Raw genomic sequence first — 14,322 nt, forward strand, 5'->3', positions numbered from 1 at the left:
TTGCTTTTGACTGGTTTCATGTCTTTGCAGAGGATGGTTACAGTGTCCTGCAGTGAGCAGATGTCTTCGTTGGAGCAGATTCTTCCTTCTGCCTCAGTTATCTGGGCTCCCTTGTGGGCAAGTTGGGAGCGTATCGAGGATACACTTGCAGTAATGTCATCAGGTTTTTAGTTTACCACTGTGAATCCCTTCACCATTGCTTCCATCTGGCCTGAGAGGTCTCGGTTGTGCGGGGGGAGGCAGGTGGGTCCGGCTGAGGAAGTCACTGTTGGGCTGGGTCCTCACGGGGGGGGGGGGGGGGGGTGTCGCTCTTGTGAATGTATCCATTCCCCTCCCCTTTCTTCCTCCACCAGATCCCTTGGTCATGCCGGTTTGTATTTCGTTGGATCAGAAGTGCAGCTGGGATATGGGCTCAATGTTCTGTAGTGGGTGGATGTCTGATTCCTAGGCCCAGGGAGTCGGACAGTACCACCGGGCCAATGATCACAAGGCCATGCTGGGGACGGGGTGGGGGGCACAGGGGATCAATGATTCTGCATGTGTGTTCAGGTGGTGTCGTTGCCCCACTTGTTCCAGCTGACGCAGTCTGGTTGGTCGTTGATTTTCCTAAGGTGTCCCCCCCCTTTCTGGTGTTCTGGGGGTTAAGAACTGCGCACAGCACAGATAGTACAATAGGTGTGGTTGGGCGCCCGGTGTGTTCAATAACCTAAGCCATGGGGAAGAGACCCCTTGTGCAGCAAGGACGGATGGAGCGATCCATTTGTGCCTCCGCACTTATGGCCTGGTTTGTATCCCCCTTCTCACATTTACATGTTGCAGGATATCAGGCTATGATGGATTACCAATGTTCAATATGACCCTTCCAGAGTTGTGGAGTTGATGTGCGCTGTTTTGGGATGTATGCTTTGTAGTAGGGACCGCCTCTTGCGGATAGAGAGTTAAGGGCACAGAAGACCATCCGCAGCCATTTACTATTGTATTGTGCTTTGTTTGTTGGTCGGGCCAGTCTCAGCTGAATCATTATCCCATTCCTTTTGAGAGGGGGCCGCGAGTTCCCTTTGCATGGATTCCCCACCAGTGACCTGTCCTGTAGCCAAGCAGCAGGGGTCAGGTCTGCGCTAGACGTGGGTGTGGAGCGGCCCAGCCCATGTTCCCCCACCCCACAAGGGGGAGGCCGTATAACGCCTGTGTGCAGCCCGGGTCCAGCGGCCACTCCGATGTCGGATGGGTGTATTGCAGGGGGGAATTTTCTCACCTCATATTGTCCCCGGGCCTGTTGTCAGATGGCTCCAAAGGCGGCGGAATCGGATGGCATGCAGCTAGTCCCTCCCTCAGGCTCTGCTCGTGCACAGAGCTCTGTAGCGGCGCAATCAACAATATGGATTCTCTCCCAGCAGGGCCTCAGTTTGCCTGCAGGGTTTTCCGCACTCACACTGCACCTGTTACGGAGGCCTGCCGTTGTTTGCCTCCCACACTGGGGCAACCCTTCAGCATGGACAGCTGGATCTCTGTGGAGCGCCCCCCGCCACCCCACTCCACATACGCACTCCCGCCACTATCCCGAGTAGTTCTTCAGCACTAGCCCGTAGTTTCGTGTTATTTGGTGATTTATAGCCACCACCTTGCTGCAAGGTTTTTGTCCGTGGCACGGAGCACAAAGGCTAAGCAGCCATACTTGTTGGCTGCTCAACAGCGCCCCGGGACAGAATTGTTTTAATGAATTCAGAGAGCCTCAATGCCAGCCCAGAGTGACATTCAGGAAAGCGGTGGGTCAGGATAGCAGACAGGTGTCAAGACACACTCCAAGTCGGTTCAAAGGTTTTTAGTGAAATGTTGCTTGGCCCTGGGGCCACCCCTCCATCTCAAAGCACCTTCTCCCTAACCTCTGTTTAGGGGACAGTGATAGCTTCTCACTCAGTATAGTGAAGTCTGACTTTGCTACACTGGGGACCTAAAGGCAGTTTGCCTCATCTCAGAGGAACTTCCCCAACGTACGCATAGATTTCTAAAGGGAAATGGATTGCTTTCCAGCCACTCTGCCTTGATCGGTCTCCTTTCTTCTAAGCCCACGTCTGCCTCTCCCTCCAAAATGGTCTTCATTGTCCTCCCTCAAACTGCTCCATTTCCACCATCTTCTTCCAATCCTCTCCTCCAACCTTTCATGCTACCAGTAGAACACTATTTGCAAACCCCAATTCCAGATTTTAGTCAATCATGGGTCTTAAAAACAAAAACCTCTTATTAGGGGTGGTGCAATCCCAGGTCAAGTAGTGGGTGGAAATGCCAACAGGGATTTTTCTCGCACTTCCACACTTCGAAACAACCAACAGGAGAGGAGTAAATTATGGTGCAAGGGATATGCAATAACCACCTGAAAAATGCGTGCAGAAACAAAATAGTCAGTGGTGGTAGTCACCTGGAGCCTAAGGGGACACTGTTGGGACCATAAAAAGCAGTTCGGAAGTGTGCATATGCATTCATTCCGTGATCAAAATTAAGTTTTGACAAGGAACAAATAGCAGCTCCTGGATATTGTGCATCACCAGCTAGTCAGGAACTACCACTGAGGAAACCAGGAGGTAGTACATAGTGTGCAACAAATCTAACTTCTTTCTTAAAAAAAAACATTATATATATATATATATATATATATATATTATCCAATTAATTTTTAAATGTCCTTAGGTGGGTCCTTTAACCATTCATAAACCTACACAGTTAATATCACATACCTAGGTTTGTATGGCACCATTTTCCTGGTGAGCCAAAAAGCTTCTGGTAGTTGTAGATTTCAAGCTAACCAGGCTCTCCTTGGTTGTACCAGGAGCAAAATAGCTCCCAGCTCCTGCCAATGTGGGAAGCGTGTTCATCCGTTATGCAGCTGGCCAGTGGAGGAAGGTGCTAGCAACACATGGGACACATGGGAACCTGCTGGATTGTGGAACAAGAAGTGCCTTGGAAACAGACTGTAGCAATGATCGTGTTTCCAGTCACACAGGAATGAGAAAGCAGATCCTGGCAGGTGGAAAACACCCGAAAGTGCACCACTATCAAGAATTCAGAAACTGGGACAAGAACACCACAGGGGGCGGAGCAGGCTGAACGTGGGGGGATTGTCTGCACCATAGACAGTTGAGGGTCGGGGGCGAGGGGGGTGTGTAGAGCGGGGGCAATGCTCAGTTCCGTGGATCTGGGCAGTAATGAAGCCTGAGCCAGGTTGAAGGAAGACTGGCAAGACCAAAAAGTGAGGAGAGCCTCAGTCTACATACATGCCAACCCTCCCGATTTAGGCGGGAGACTCCCGATTTTTTTTATTAAAAACAGTGCTTTTTTTTTTTACTGTCTCCCGCCTAAAATAACAATATCCCCAATGCGTTCCTATGGGGAAAATGCATTCTCCCGATTTCGGTGCTGAAATCTCCCTCTCAGGGGCTTCAGAATGTTGGCATGTCTGAGTTTAGGAATAAAGCGGAGTAATGAGGTGGGGGAAAGAGGCCTTAATCACCATGACAATCTGGAGTCCAGTAAGGCATTGCGGAAGCAGTCTGTAGAATGCTGCATGCTGGGACGGAGACTCCAGAAAGCTCTACTAAATATGGAACGCCTCTTCTAAAGTGAATAGAGTTAACTAAAGTAGAAGAGGGCCAAAAGATTGCACCTTGACTCTCCCAATATGTCGGCTATTTAAGTGCAGTTTGCCAAGCACTCTGCATGCTGGTAAATCTGGGTGTTAAGATTCCATTTGCCTAAAACAGTTGCATCCTGATAGAGGTCTCAATCGCAACTGTCATTTGTCAAATAAGGGTTCATGATGGGCGAGTGTCTCTCAAAGCCTAGAACGGTCCGGTGTCAAACCATTGCAAGTGACACCACCCACCACCCCTTGAACACTGAACCGTTGCTAGTTTTCCAAAATCTATACCGGGAAGGGGTTTTAAGAGGCAGAATTAATGGAACGGCTTGTGGCTAAAACGCAGCAGGTTTGGCAGGCAACAGAAGCCAGAGAGAGGAACGGACCCTATTTAAACAAAACAAATGCAGACTTGCCAAAGACCAGAGCCACTGGGACACGCCAAAATACCAGTAATCAGAAAAACCTTTTATAAAATTGCAACCGAGTAGGCCATCTTTGATATTGTCAGTCCATCACAATCAAGTGTCTAAGTATACAGGCTCATCACATTCCCTTGTCGATGTGGCGCTGAAACTGCCAAACACTGAATATTCTGAATGCGGATTGGATTTCAAAATAGTAGAATAGTTTGGCAGCTACTTGAAAGCATTGGCGCTTATAATACGCGGAAGTCTTGAACGGTTCATCTGACAATAAACAACCAGTACAACTACAACTATCAGCAATACGTGACCTGCTAAAACAAGGTGGTAGTGTGTCGGGCCAGTGGTAGAAATGCACCAAAAAAAGTAATGGAACTGTGGTCTCGGCAAAGCAGAGGGTAGGCGGAAGCATAATGCAACATGTGACCAGGGATTGCAGCCGGGGGACTGCAATAGTCCAAGTGACTAGTAGCCAAGGATCCTGAGGGACATGAATGACAAATCCTCTATATAGAATAGTCCTCTATATAGAATAGTGAACAGGGTCGTAAAAAGTGTAATGGTAAATAGAATTTTTAAAAAGAAAATAAGTGGAATACAGCTCCCGACCGTTCCCGCTCACTTCGATCACTGGTCGGGGCAATTTAGGAGGAGACAAAAATGAAGAAAAAAAATAAATAAAAAACATTTGGAGAAGCATGGTACAAGAAAGGGAGAAAAAGGCAGGAAATGAAAACGAATGGGGAAAGGGAGAAAGTGCCATTTACTGAGATAGAGGGAGGAAGGAAAGGAGATGAAGGGGAGGGAGACATCGGATGCATAAATAGGGATAGGAGAAGGGGGGGCAAAAACATTCAATTTTTTTTAAATCAAAGTGCTTTGAGAAACAGTAACGCTGGTCCTCCTCCATCTCCATCTCATATGCTTGAAAACGTTCTCAGGTCTATGTAAAGGGTCAAGTCTTCCTGCTGAAGAGGCATTGGCTAGGACATTGCTAGGACACCCCCTTACGATGACTAAAGAAGTCCCTTAAGCACTTGGATTCCGTAGACGATAGACGCAATCTCACTTTAAAGAGCATTGGCTTCTTCTGCCAGTGTAGAAAGAATGTTCAAGAAATGGTTTAGGACTTTATAAAGCAGAATATTTATTTATTTTTTTATTAGGTACCTCATGTTGACCTGGCAGACTCTCCCCCATCAAACTCCCCCCCCCCCCATTTCATTAACAAGTTTAGAAACCTAAGCAATAACAGATTTTCGAAATCCCCGAATACTTAAAGGGAAAAAAAAGTATGCTTGTTCTGTTCAATTATACGTTTGCCATTGAACATAGAAATAAGTTAATGTGGTTCTTTCATAATGGGTCTGGGGATTGCATGGCAAGAGAATTCTCAAAATATATATTAACATACCGTTCACAGATGGTTTAAATACTATTACTAAATGAAATATTAACCACCAAACCATTATACATTTTTTGATATAGTTGTAAAACCAACCTTAGGTTTTACAATTTAGTCAGCACCGGAGGGTAGTAAGCTTGCATCCAGGGAGGACAGGCAAGCCAAGTATAGCCTTGGTTCAAGCCCAAACCATCAGGTGCACATCGGAACAGCAGCAAATTCCAACCCTTGTCTCCAGGGTTAGGGTGGAGGTGCCAACAGAAAGAGTTGGTGAGAATTTAAGGGAGTGGCAGAGGAGGTAAAAAGAAAGCAGAGGTGGTATCAAAACCCAAATGTCCTTTCCTACACTCTGCGGTACGATTCAGGTTCTCTCAAATGGCATTTGGGGGGGCCGGGAGGTCTTAAGGTATCAAGGATTTTGGACAAAGTTGAAGATTTTAGGGTTGGCTTCATCTAGTGGGGTGGGGTTAACAGCATAGACGGACCCCTACCCTCCCAAACAACTTGAAAAAAAAACTGCAGACTGCACCACTGGGATACTCTCCGACCAAGAATGATATTAATACAGTGGCCTTCATTGTAAGCCTGTGCTACATTTTACAAAAAGCGTATCCAACCTTCACCATTTCGCCCACATTAAGGATTAAGTGGCCTTAACTCACTTTTTATCACAACTAAAGGCAATTCCATAGGCTAGGTCAGATGAGCATGTATACAATAATGGCAAAAAGCTCCCTAATGACAGATGCAAACAGTTGGGGAGACTCGGCAATTTCCATTATGTAGTGCCATAGGTTGAAAGGAGGGGTAGCTACGGCATGCACTTAATTTCCTCTACCATAAAAGTTAGCCTGCAAACATAGTGACCTGCAACCACGGGAGGGGAATGGTGTAAAAAGATGGTCTAAGCCAGTGAACGTGAAGGGAGCATTTACTGGCATATTCTTACCCATAAAACTTCTGGTCATGAATTGCACAATACATAACTACATCCTACTACTCCTGCAGTTGTGACGCAGCACCACACAATTGTTTAATATAGTCCTGGTTGGCAGTGCTCAATGGCCTAGATTTTGATTTACATGTACATGGGATACATTACTCACCGGAATCGTATTTCTTGTGCTTGCATCTGCACTCACCGTAATTGTATTTCTGGTGCTTGCATCTGCTTAGATTCATAGATTCACGTGCTCTGCATAGTCTGACATCTAGTGGAAGTCGGAATATTACAAGATTTGTTTTCAAAACTCGAAAACTGACCTCAGTTTGTGATTAGTAATACTATCCCTAGTGTGACATGTACTGTACCCATGCTCCTTCACGCAACGACGTCCCTCAGCTTGTTTCTAACATGAGGTTGCATGAAGTATAGTGCGAGTACAGAATTGTGTAAAGCAGAAACAGTGATAACCCAGAACACATCTATTCGCCTTCTACTCCAGTAGGGGAGGAAGAGTGGGCGCATGTGAATCTAAGCAGATACAAGCACCAGAAATACAATGATGGTGAATAATGTATCCCTTCTGGAGCTTGTGGCTTTGCTTAGATCACATGCTCTGCATAGATTAGCAAGTGGTGTCTGGAAAAGGAGGTGGGAAGTTAAAGGCACAGCAGCAAAGAGTAGTTTTAGAACTGCGTGTCTAACCTGTGAACCCGCTTTAGAATGTGTCAATGCAGTAATGCTGTGTGAACATATGAATGGAACTCCATGTAGCAGCTTTGCAGATGGCATCCAGAGGGACTGAAAGCTAAGGTAACCCCTGTACCTCTGGTAGCGTGTCCCCTTGGGGTAAAAAGGTAGAACCTTTTTGGTTAAGGACTAGCAGAGTCGTATGCATGTGACCATCGATCTGGAGATGGCGCTTTTTGATATGGGATTGCATACCCTACCAGGCGCCACGGAAGCAGTTGGCTTTGTTCACATAGTACAAGACTGCCCTTTGTACATCTAGTGCATGGAGGTGTCTTTCTGCTGAGTTGAAAGAAGGTGGGAACTTCTATGGAACTTGGGTGAAAACATAGGGTGTGTTCGGAGGACAACTTTGTCCTTGTGTCTATAATGAAAAAGGGGTCTTGTACGGACAAAGCCCGTTTTATGGGAGGCGAGAGCCACCACGAATGCAGTTTTATAGGTAAGATGCTTTAGGCTGGCTCTGTGCATAGGCTCAATGGGTGGACCCATGAGCTTGGAGAGCACAATGTTGAGATCCCAACCTGGTTGGAAATTGAGGTGCGGGGGTGTGGGGGGTGTATAGCCTCTTTACCCCATACATGAATGCCTTAATGTCAGGGACTTTCCACCAGAACACCTTGTTCTGTGAAGTGGTGTAAGGAGATGGGGCCGCCAGGTGCACCTTTAAGGAATTAAATACTAGGCCAGAGTCTAGTAAGTAAAGTATGTAGTGTAGAATGTTAGCTGGAGAACATTCTAATGGGTTGAGTGATTGTGATGTGCATCCTATCACAAATCTCTTCCACTTATTAAAATAGCAGTGCCTAGTGCTGGGTTTTCGTGCTTCTAAGTATATCCATACACTTTTGTGGAAGATTTAAGTGGCCAAACTAGGACTTCAGGAGCCAAGCTGCCAAGTTCATCGATTGTGGGCGTGGGTGGAGGGATGCACCTTTGTGTTGTGTCAACATGTTGTATGGGCACGGGAGCTTGCTTGGGCCGCACATCGTCAGTTTGAGCAGATGTGGAAACCAAGGCTGTCTCGCCTACATAGGAGCAACCAGGATCAGTGTTACTTGTTCCAGGTGCATCTAGTGCAGTATCCTGCTCACAGGAGTGGTGTCAGGAGAAAAGCGCAAGCACATTTCCCTGACCAGTTCATCCAAAGGGCGTGCCTCTTGGATCCTGAATGGGGAAACCTGGACGCGATGTCTAGACATTGTGCGTTTCGTTTTGTGACGAAGAAGTCTAGTGGGGGGTGACCCCATGCAAATATTTTGTCTAGGATATCTGTCGAGTTGGAACTCGTGTTCGTCTGGCAGTGGGTGTCGGCTCAGAGTGTCTGCCAGAAAATGGAGTACCCCTGGAACGTGTTGAGATGTTAGGAACATGTTCCGCTTGAATGGTCACTTCCATATTTTTTGGGGTAGCTTGGACAGAGTGTGTGCCTCCCTTCTTGTTCGGATAGAACATGGCCGTGGTGCTGTCCGAGGACCTGCACAGGTTGACCCTGTATATGCTGCTGAAAAGCCGGAAGAGCTTTGTGGACTGCCAAGAGTTCCAGGAAGTGCACAGGTCTTCAGGCAATTCCTGCATTGGAGGCATGCGTCAGGAACGAAGAAAATCCAAGAGGCCATCATCCCTAGCAAGCGCATTGCATGGGCGAATTGAGTTATTCAGCCTCCTACTTGAGCGGCATAGGAGGGGACCTGAAACGGTGTGTCATTGTTTGAGAGGGACTGAGCCTCTCCCAGGTGAGGTTCTGCCCTTGCCTCTTCCCCCCACCACCTCCTCTTTGAAAGCTGGACGAGGAACCTTGGCCTTGAGACTGGTTCCAGGACAATGATTGTCCTCCCTGGGACTAGCCCCAAGGAACACTGTCCACTCTGGCCCCAAAATAGAGTTTGGGGTACCCCATTGGGAATAAGGTCTGTTATTAGCTGGCCAAGGGACTTCAGAGTGTCATACTCGTCCTTGGCGCTCTTTAGGGAGTCCTCTACAGCCTTACCAAATAGTACGTTTGGCTCTTTTTGCATGGTGAGGAGGGTTGCTTGGTCTTTAGCCTAAACCCCAACTGCCCAAGCAAGGCATGCCGCTTAATGAGCGTCCCTTCCGCTATGATACACCCTGTGTTATCCGCTGCATCAAGATGGTTCTTCAGGATGCAGCTCGATATTTGTTTGCCTTCAGATATAGTCTTAAGCAGTTGGGCCATTAGTGGTTCTGGGACGGCTTATAGTTGTTCCATCTCGTCCCATATGTGGGAGCCGCAACTAGCCAACGGTTTCGTATTGTTGGCAATTCTTGTCTGGTATGCTGCAGAGGAAGCGACTTTCTCCAAAAACGATATATCTTTTTACTCTCCTTGTCTGGCGGGGCTTCTGCAGACGCCCGGGGAGTGCCTGCCCTTTTTCTGGTGGGGGTAACTACCAGGGAATCTGGTCTGATCAGGCCCCTAATGTACAGGGTTCCAGTGGGTCGGCCTGAACAGTTTCTCTACCCTTGGGTTGACCGCCCTTATAAAATTAGGTGTTAGGGATGGTTGAATACGTCTCTTGTTGACTGCAGGAGCTGTATGAAATGTGTGGCTGCCTTTTTGTCCCCCAGGATTTCTTCCACAAAGTCCTTATCAACTTGTGTCTCCTGGGTGTCAATGTCGAAATGTTGTGCCACCTTCAGTAACAATTCGTTGAACTGGAGTTGGTTATCAACTGACGAGTCTGCAAGCGGCTGGTCCTGGTCTGGCGACTGTACTATGTAGATATCGTCCTCATCATAGTGTTGTCTTGGTTCTGGTTGGTTGGTTGTCATAGGAGTCCTGAGATGGGTCTTGGTAATGAGTGGCGTCTTGGGAAGCCAAGGCTGGAATGCCCATTGTGGAGGTGCTCAAGGTGGGACTTTTCGGTAGGGAGTGGCTCTGTTGATGCCCCTGGCTGTAAGGCATCTTAGTACTGTTAGTTGGTTGGGGAGGTTTGTCCATGAATCTCACGAAACAGGACATTCTCCCTAAAATTGTATTACATTGCTCTGGAATAAAATTACATTGTGGTGGGAAGCCCTAGATTGCAGAGCCCTGGGAGGGATGGGCATCTTTAGCAGGGGTGGGCTTTGAGGGAATGGTATCCTTACGGCTCATATCCCTGGGGGTTTGGGGGGGGGGGGGGAATCTAAGGGAGTAGAAACTGCTGTGGGTGACTTTGGGGGTTAGGGGCGTCGAAATTGTGTTTCATCAGTGACATTGCCTTTAATAGTTAAGTGCTAACGTGTTTAATTAGCACTTGTATTTCTGGCGCATTTAAAAAATAGAAATAAAAAAGTGCATGGGTCTCGACGCTGGACTGTCGTCGAGAGTCGACCGTTGGGCATGTCCTTAGCATGCTTGTGTTTGTGTGTGGCGTGGCCGCCAGGTGTCTTCTCCATTGCAGGACCGATGGCCTGCTTCTCAGAGTTGGGGGGCCTGCACTTGGGGTCCAGACGGATCCCGATCGCCCTCTGCGTCACTCATGACTACTTAAATGCCCTCGCTGGAGTTCTCTGTCATATCTATGGAGGCCTCGACTTGCATGGCACGAGCGGCCCAGCGTTCCGTCCGCCGATGCTTTATGGCTGAAAAAGCAGACAGCATTTACAGTGCTTTCCGGCATGATCTCTTGGGAGACAATGTCGACATCAGTTGGAGTTTCAAAAACAAATCTTGTAATACTCGAGACTGTCACTAGATGTCTGAATATGCAGAGAATGTGATCCAAGTAGATTCACAAGCTCCAAAAATGCAGTTACCAAAACAGGGGGCAGGATTTATGATGTAGACAAGACAGGTTCCCAACAGGTAGTGGGTGGGCACATTGGATCAGTGTCTCAAATTGACCCTACTGAAGAGGGACTATAAAGAGCCCAAGAGTGGCAACTTCTTTGTGGTCTTCCTTCCAAGACAGCCATTGGATTTAGTGGATAGACACAGTAACTGTATGGGATGCCCCCAGGTTGTCATTTTGCTTTTGCTTGAGGACTGGTTGGTGTGCACCATCGATTATTGGGCCCAACACACAACTGACTTTCCAGTTAAAAAGAAATGTTTTAGTCAACATTTTATTCAGACATTCACAGTAACAAATGAATAGAAACAGAAGAAGCAAGTAGTAAGAGAATGTATGACTGATATCAACAAAGTCTCAGCGTCTCAAGAACATGCTGTGTGAGGGGTTGCATCTTAGCTCTAGTAGCACTCTGAATTAGCCTGCATAAAAATCCCCAAATCCTTCCCGGGTCCAATTAAATTCTGCCATCTGATGAAGATCCAGTTTAAAGGAGGTCTATGGGATTGAAACACGCATGTTGGTATTTGGCCTAGGATGTTGACATTTTAATACATGTTTATGAATTTTCTCCATTTCTCCTGTGGTGCTTGCATTTCCTTTGTACGTAGACAGATATTTGTAGGCACATCAGTTCACCCTTGAGCACTCTATATTTTGATTCACAAATCTATTTTTAAATCTAATTCGAACAGCATTTTCTGAAACTGGATAAAATTTGAAAAACTATTTTAGATTAAAGTAAACCACTGTTTTGTATAGGTTGAAAATGTGTTCACCTCCGCCGTCAATTCTAAATCTCAGTTTACATAAATCCAAAATTTACACACCTTTTTACCATCCATGTTTGGGCAGAGTCAGGATCGCCTCACATCAACTGAGTTTTCAATCATGCGTTTACTTACCCCCACCACATTCTGCTTCCCTTTGATAATCACAGTGGACGACTTCCCCTTTGATGCCCACACAGACTTTGCTGAATCCAACAGGCTGTGCACAGCAGAGGGCTGGTTAAAGTTGATGTTGATGATTGTGGGTTTAGAGAGGTCGGTGACCACCTCGACCCCATTCACTTTCACAATATTTGAAGACATGGTGCCCACCTGGAATGAGAAAAATCGGTATATTGTTAATTCTCGTCCAGACCTCTCCAGAGACCAACAAACCAATCATGGCTCAGAGTGAACACCTAAAAAAGTGGCTTTTTGAATACAGTGGCAACAGATAAGTCACATTTATAGACATCGTCTAAGATTATGAATGTTTTGATTTTTTCGGATGGAACAACCACCTAAAAAGTGGGCATGCACTATTAAGGCTCTGTATACACATGCAAGTCTCTCCAATGTCACCCTTTGGGAAGGACTGTGGCCCTCGGGAAGTGTGCTGCCACCTGTGCCGTTTGGTCCAGAAGAGGTAAATTGGAGTGGATCTCCAAGACCGGCCACCGTCACAAAGAGCTGTGCATAGAGTCAGAGCATTGCTGCTGCCCAATCATACCCACATCCAAATGGTGCTGTACAACGGAAAAATAGGTGCAAGTCTGGCTGACTGCCAAATGGGACCCGGGCTATGCCGCCAGTGTTCCATGTAAACGGTCAGAACAGGACCTCTGCTGGGAAACAAGACACCAAATGGCCAGGATTGCCTGAGCACACTGCAGCCAATCATGCATCAACACTGCATGCTAATACAATTTTCCCAAATGTGCCGTGGAGACTCACCCAGGCCTTGCAAATAGCCCTAATTTTTCTTTGCCTACTTGCTGAGGTTTTTTTGTTCAATGGTGCATTTGACAATACATTTCATGTTTGGTGCAATGCTGCCAGCCAGTGAACGATTTTACATTTAATGCAAAGACGGTTTACCTGCAGTGAATAGCAAACACGGTTCCCTTCATCACTGCACTCGCCTTGAGAGGGAGGACCATTTGAATGGTCCTCGCCCTTCATAAAATCTCCGACTATTTGAGTGGGCGAGGAGATTGTGTGCCCCCGACATCCCAATGACCACAGCACTTCAGGACATGCATGCCTCCTCCCTTTAGCAGAACTGTGGCCCACCCAAGAGGACTTACCTGCCCACTGGCCATAACAAAACATCCCCACCCACTGCATCCCTTCCGGTCTCCATTTGCAGCCTCTCGTTCCCACTTTCCTACCCTCTTGGCATTCCCCTTGCTCACTGTCTAGCAGGCGAAGGTCTGGATACCCTTGGAGGTAGTACAGTATGTCATTCCACCGACAAGCCAGGCCCTCCGATACTACTAGGGTGGCAATTTGGCACAGTGAAAAAGCAGATTAACTTAATATTGCGTACGTATGCAGATGTACATACATAAAGTAGGGATAACTACTTTCAAAAGTGTTACTACCTGTAAAGTTAAAATGTACAAAAACGCTGGTAATGTTAAGGTTTAAACAATTCTTAAAAACAAAATAAAACCAACATTGCGGAAACCTTAGCACTCCCTCTTGTTTTGATTTTTTTTTTTTAAACTTTGGTTTTATTGGTAATTTTTCAGAAAAAGAAACAAAGACAACACCAGGAGCAATATGAATATCACATTTATCATCATCATCATCAAACCCCCGTGGTCTCCTTCCCCTCCCTCCACCCTCTCCCCCTCCCCAACTCGGCCCCACCCCCCAGATCAGTGTCCCATCGAAAAACCAATCGCAGGAGTCGTCCTCATTACTCATAGTTCGGTGCCTTGGAGCTGTGCAATGCGTTCCCGTAAATGCTGGCCTAGACGGATCCGCCGTCTCCCGGGCCATGGGTTACACCATTGTTCTTGAGTGGTACTCTCTGGGCTCCATCGCCCTCACGCCCCATGTTGTCCGCATAATGTCAGTGAGCATCCCACCCCCATGCCTGGTAAACCCCATACCAATTTGCCTGGAAGGTGCTCGATTCATTGTTTACCATGGCCGCCAGTTTGTCCATGAGGAACATGTTCTTAAGTTTTTTTAGCCAGTCTTCCTTAGAGGGGGGTCTCCGGGCTTTTCCACCTTTGCGCTAGGGCCACTCTTCCTGCTCGCAACATGGTCTCCCACATTCTTGGGTACCTGTATATTTCCGCTTCCTCCGGCGGGAGGCCCAACAACATCGTCAACGGATTGAGTGGGGGTAGTTCCTCGGTGACCTCTGCCATCCATCCCCGTACCTTCTCCCAGAACCCCTGTACCTTAGGGCAGCAGAGCCACCACATGTGACCCCTCGTCCCCACTTGGCCACATCCTCTTGGGCACCTGGGGGACACCCCCCCCCCCCCCCCGAGAACATCTTGGATAACTTCAATGGGTCTCTATGCCATCCCTGTAGGATCTTAAAGTTGTGCTCCATGTCCGATGTAAACAGGTTCCCATGGA

The 14,322-nt window shown here is 47.3% G+C and overlaps 1 protein-coding gene across 2 annotated transcripts in view; it reads right to left on the reverse strand.

Moving 5' to 3' along the window:
- Positions 1-14,322, reverse strand: part of LOC138513808 (transmembrane protein 176B-like) — a 417,665-nt gene that overhangs the window by 68,622 nt on the left and 334,721 nt on the right. For both annotated transcript variants that reach the window (XM_069628909.1, XM_069628908.1), the window contains one exon: positions 11,857-12,054. In XM_069628909.1, coding sequence (XP_069485010.1) covers positions 11,857-12,045 — 189 coding nt within the window. In that variant the 5' untranslated portion in view covers positions 12,046-12,054. The remainder of the gene's footprint in view (positions 1-11,856; positions 12,055-14,322) is intronic.

This window comes from Ambystoma mexicanum, chromosome 12 (genome assembly GCF_040938575.1).
Source record: "Ambystoma mexicanum isolate Mex_15411 chromosome 12, UKY_AmexF1_1, whole genome shotgun sequence".
In the NCBI taxonomy this organism is placed as follows: Eukaryota; Metazoa; Chordata; class Amphibia; order Caudata; family Ambystomatidae; genus Ambystoma; species Ambystoma mexicanum.